General features: G+C 42.8%; 1 protein-coding gene across 1 annotated transcript in view; it reads left to right on the top strand.

The window, feature by feature from the left end:
* Positions 1-2,947: 2,947 nt before the first annotated feature.
* The window catches only part of LOC126236986 (uncharacterized), an 86,763-nt gene continuing 83,710 nt past the window's right edge, over positions 2,948-6,000 (top strand). Inside the window, exons 1-2 of the mRNA XM_049946710.1 lie at positions 2,948-3,134; positions 5,144-5,407. Coding sequence (XP_049802667.1) covers positions 2,964-3,134; positions 5,144-5,407 — 435 coding nt within the window. The 5' untranslated portion in view covers positions 2,948-2,963. The remainder of the gene's footprint in view (positions 3,135-5,143; positions 5,408-6,000) is intronic.

Genomic DNA, 6,000 nt, shown 5'->3' with positions numbered 1-6,000 from the left:
CCCGCACATACAGCTATTGTAATCCAACATCCTCTACAGAGCGTCGACATGTTGCCTTGGCCTGTTCGATCACCGTATCTGCCTCCAATCGAACACATATGGGGCATCATCGGACAACTCCAGCGTCTTCCACAACCAACATTAACTGTCCCTGTATTGACCGACCAAGTGCAACAGGCATGAAATTCCATGCTACAGACTGGCATCCGGCACCTGTACAACACAATGGATGCACGTTTACGTGCTTGGATTCAACATTCAAGCTGTTGCATTGGTTATTAATGTATCAGCATTTCTTTACATTTAGAGTGGCTTATCTCGCGCTTACATTAGCCTGTCATCTTGCAATGTTAATTACTTAAATATTTTACCTACAAAAATGTATTCCCGAAATGTCATTGCTCTACATTAATTATTTTTTTGCTGTTGCGATTTTCTTCCGTCAGTGTACACATATTTTATTTACTTAGTCACAAAAAATATTTGGTATTAACACTGACGGATGTGCAATTATGCTATAGTTGAATTTTTCGATGAAATGGAAAAAGAAAAGCTTAACCTTACCGTTCCTGCAGCTTACTGGCAATTAAGCCAGTTAACAACTCGTTGAGCTAATTGCTTATACCGTGCATTTGACTGACAATGTAATTATTCCAATAATGCCCTACGGTTTATTTGGCATTACGTAGTCTCCCCACTGACTTCGCACAGAAAAGCAAAGTCGGTAAAAAAAAAAAGCACGATGACAGCCGGCGGTAAGGACGGGGGCGGAAGGCCACGCCCGGCAGAGGATAGCCAGCGGTCAGCGTCGCGGGTGAGCGAGTTCCTGTCTGCGGCCTCGAGCCGGCGGAGCCAGCGGGCTGCTGGTTGCGCAACCGCTGCCACGTCCTGTGGTTCTGTGGACGACAGTCCCGTCTCGCCTCATGCTGGCTGGCGCTAGAAAGGAAAAGTGCCGGTCGCATGCCAAGCAGTTCCGTAACGGGTTACCAGCCGGGCCGTAGAGACATCAACGAGTGGTCGGAACACTAACCTTCAAACGATGCAGCAGCTCTCCGTACGAAAGATTTCTGTGCACGACTGGCTAATAACATACGTTCTGTGATTTGTTTTTACCATCCTTGTGTATGTCGGACTTACAATTCCATTTTCATTACCCCGGCCTGACACATCCGTAACATTTGTGCTGTTCGCAAAAACGAATTAGCACGTGATATTTAACTTTATCAGTGAGTGCGCCATTATGTTTTTGCTCATAAAGCAGCGTGCTGCGTTATTGTGGCGTGGGGATTTCAATGTGTACCAGGACTGCAGACATGTATCTGCAAATAAACAAAGAAATAATTATGTAACTTTAATGCACAGCCGTTGTATATTACCGGTAATATCCCTTACCAATTGCGACGACAAGTGCGAGTAGTGTGGATCAGTTTCTCTCCAAAATGACATCTGACACCTGTACAATCGTCTCGCGCCTGATTGCAGGACTGTTTTGTGGCTAGACAAGATCAGACATGGCAGTTGCGTTTTCCAAGGCAATTTTCGCCTTATACAAACTCGTTTTATAAATTCGATGCCTTTTCTTTACTGCAAACTAATGTTTATTTACGTTCCAAATGGTTTTCGCTTTTTATTTTAAGGTATCCTCAGGGGATTTAATAGGGAATAACACAGTTTTGTTGATCCATACTGTGCTCATAGATTCGAAAACGTTCATACCATAATTTTTACATGAATAAAATACTCCTCGGTTACTAGTTCATCATGCCAAAATATGCGTTTCCTCTCATCTGGTCGTAGGTTAGAGGTCTTACGCCCCACCTCGGAAGCGTCGCCACATGCTCACATGGAAATCTTTTGGTTATGAAGGTTTCATATTTCGTTAGCTAGATGATGTGGAACACATCACCACTTATCTGGCAAGGACTACAGATTTATCTTACAGGAACTGCGAGCGATTTGTTCACTTGGTATCTTTTTTTTTATTTGTGTACACAAGTGTTGCCAACCTGTCGGCTGTTACGGCGCGGGCGTGTATGTGTTTGTGTGTGTGTGTGTGTGTGTGTGTGAGAGAGAGAGAGAGAGAGAGAGAGAGGGAGAGAGAGAGAGAACTTCAAAACCAAAAGATCTCGGCGTGAGTACATGGCGAATTTTTATTAGTTAAGTAGTTGTGCTCGCTCTAACCTGCGACCAGATGAAAGAGAACGCAGTCTTTGGCAGGACAAATGAGTTAAAGTAATATTTTATTACTTTAAAAATTATGATTGTGAACACTTCCGAATCTATAATTATCGTACATAAAAACAAAACTGTATCATTCCGAATTAAATCCATTGAAGACGCCTTAATATAAAAGGCGAAAGCCATCTGGATCGTAGATAAATATTAAGGGTGCAGTCATAAAAAGGTGTTTGAATCAACAAAAGAGTGTTAAGAATATGTAATTGCCGCGGAAAATGGCCACATACTTGCTGCACGCAGTTATTACACAGTCAAAATATTATTTGCACTTGGCCTCCTGTGACCGCTATCGGAAACACACTGTGACCTTACGATAAATAAGTACAGTGGTGATTAAGGGAAAAGTTTCGCACAGTCAGTGTTTTGAGGTCAGCTGTGCATATACTGTCAAGTGGTTCAGTTTGCCCTCGTGAAATATCAGGCTCGCGATAAGCCGAGAGAAGCACACTCACTTCCAGGTGCAAAAATATTGTGGTCGATTAACAAACTTTGTGACTGTTAGACAACTACTTCAGGGTCTTCAAATTTCATTTTCCATCATTGTGGCGGGAAGTGCTCGTTGTAGTCCCGCAATAGCGACAGCTTAAACCGCGGTAGCTGTCACATTGCGGCACCCCAGCGGCGTGGCTGCGCCATGTCGCAAGGGCGGGGCAGCGTCTTCTGAGAGCTGGCTCGCTTCTGTTGCAGAGCACCGATGAGCGCACGGCCGTGAGCACTTCGCCGCCATGGAGGCCCAAGACGAGCTCAGCTGCTCGAGCGGCGGCAGCAGCAACAGCACCAGCACTGCCTCTCTGCCGCGCCACCACGACCCGCCCCCGCCGCCACCCAGCACGCCGCCGCCCCCGCCGCCAACGATCGACACCAAGAGGTCCAGCATCGTTATGATGATCAACCAAGTAAGTGCCGTCTGCTCTCCAGCATTGGGGCGAACCGACGAAATTTCGTTTAGGCACATTTCCTGAGTATTTTGGTATGAGGTGCGTACTGTCTCCAGTGGCTCATTGCAGATTTAACTGCATTTCGTTTGATTTCTTACCACCCCTCCCTCCCCCTCCACCCCCTTCCTCCACCCCCTCCCACCATTTACAGTGTATCATGGATGATCCTGTTGTATACAGAGAAGCAGCGACCTTAGAAAATATCTGCAAAATGCAGGAAAATCTGAATAGGATCTGCTCTTCATTCGAGCATTGGTAGTTCATCCTAAATATAAACAAATGTAATGTTCTTCGCATAAATAGATAGAAGGATCCATTATTGTATGACTACATGATTACAGAACAACCACTGGAAGCAGTCACATCCTTTAAATATCTGGAAATGGGGATTATATAAAGTGCATAAACCACGTAACACTAATCGCAGGGAAGGAAGGTGTTAGAATGAGACTCATTGAAAGAATCTTAATGAAGTCCACATGTTATAGTAACCACAATCCCTAACGTGCAATAGCAAGGTGAATGTCTTTCTGGAGGGAGTGGTTCAAAACCTGATGAGGGAACATTCTTTGATGAAATTCAGCCAGTAAGAGGAAACGATCTGGTAGCTTACCGTTGCTCATCAGCAGACCTTTTGCTCTCCCATATATCCCATGGGGTGTGGGGACAGGCGGCACAGTGCTTCTTGAGAGAAATGGGCTGTGTATCATTACATAAATTGTGTTATGTTAACCCAGTCCTATATTAATCTCATACGGTTCAGTGTGATGGGTTTCTCACACATTATTTGGTAATTGCACTGCATTTTGGTACTAATGCCAGACTGAAACTCATTGGAGGAATCCTCAGGAAGTGTAGTTCAACAACGAAAGAGATAGCCTAGATAAACTTCATGTGACAGAATAGCTTGCCAGTATATATTGCTTCCTCCTACATATATCTTGAGAAAGACTGGACATAAAATTGGAGAGATTCAAGCTCACTTGTGAGCTTACCAACAATTGTCCTTCTCGTGTACCATTTTCAGTTGGCACAGGAAAAGGGGGAGGGGGGAGTGAGTGCTACTCAAAGTACCCTCCAACTACACCATAATATGACTTGTGGAGTTTAGATATAGGTTGCACTCAAAATATCTCCAAAACAGTGTAAATGTCGATGGCATGTGCTATCTGTTTTGTCTGGTTGCAAACTTCTTCAATTCACTCACACTTTTGCTAACAGAATGTTTGTACTGTACAGCTGCAACCACCCACAATTTGATTTCGTGTACTTTACTGAAAAATTGCAGTTTTTGGTTTTGAATTTTACTGTCATCACCAGACGTGCTTTCATACTTGTATCAAAATACGTAGGTATGAGTTTACATGTGAGCTGCCCTAGGATAAACAAAAATTCTCAGTTTGAAATGTTTGACAGTGATGGTTGTGTCACGTACTCAACTTACATGGAATGACTGCCTTTCTTTTCGAACAGCTGATACTTATGTTGTTCTTTATGTTTTCACTTACATTCACACTGTTACGTATGTACATAAGTGCCTGTGAGAAGCCAGCTCTATTCTGGTGATTGTGTTTTACAGTCTCTTTAACATTTGTGAAGGTGTTTTCACAGAAACAAAGATCATTGGGGTAACAAACAGAATAAATCATAATTATGTAAACATGCTAAGGGATACCATGGTTCCCTTATAACAAAATACAGTAATGAACCTGCAATACCAGATATTTACTGCGAACTATCATGTCATCAAAATTGCAGATGTAAACCATTCACCTCCTAAATTCACTATGAGTAGACTACGTGGCAAAACCAGAATTACATTATTTTTATGATATTGTGTAATGCATCCACACTGATCTATAGTTATAAACATATGGTAAACATATGGCATAGTTGAAAAAAGCCATACGACGACTCGATAGGACGGGTCTAGATTTTTCTCGCTATTGGTTATCAATATGTCTCAGGACGAGGTGGATACCAAGGGCTCAGGTGGCGTCTCCAACCCGGGCTTTGTGGATGACGATGGCAGTGCCAGCGGCCGCGCCACAACGCCAACTTCAACATCTGGTGCAGAACCACACCGGCCTGCTCCACCACCACCTCAACCACAGCTGCAGCAGCTGACCAACGGTGGCTTCAATGAGCACCACCTCAATGGCGTAAATGGCGGGCCATTCCTCAACACCACTGTGCAGCAGCCACCAGGAGTCGTTGGTACTCTTACCGAGGTAAGGGCACACACCTCATTTCTTGGCACAGATTATGTGGTTTACATTCAAGGGAAAGGGCCAGCATCACACATTTTCATAGTTGTCTTCTGTGATTTTTGGGCATGGGCTTTTCTTTCCAGTCTTCTGACTCATTTGATATGGCCTGTACAACACCCCTAAAGTGTGCCCTGACACTTCCCTGTTCACTTTTAAATCTTTTGAAGTGCTGAATAAGTTATATTAGTAGACTAAACATAGTCAATGGAGAACCAAAATTACCTTAAGCAATTTGAATTTTATGTATGACTACTTATATCTTTCTTTTAATATATACTCATCTGATTATTACTTTTATATGCTGAAATAGGTATTACATATCTGGCTTACTTACAAAAGAGTTACTTATTTACCACTCTATTATTCCTCTTTCATTAAATTTTCTTTCAGTTTTAACAAGTCAATGTTATACGACTTTCCTGTAATAAATCTTATCTTAGTCAAAATTGTAGCAACAAATCCAGAGATACACTAATTCTCAACCCAAATATCACATTCCTGGGGTTCTTATACTTGGTGTTTCTATATGTATTAAGGAAATAAAGTTAGATAAA

Source organism: Schistocerca nitens, chromosome 2, assembly GCF_023898315.1.
Source record: "Schistocerca nitens isolate TAMUIC-IGC-003100 chromosome 2, iqSchNite1.1, whole genome shotgun sequence".
NCBI lineage: Eukaryota > Metazoa > Arthropoda > Insecta > Orthoptera > Acrididae > Schistocerca > Schistocerca nitens.
The sequence above is the reverse complement of the archived record's forward strand: the minus strand, read 5'-3'. Positions and strand labels throughout refer to the sequence as shown.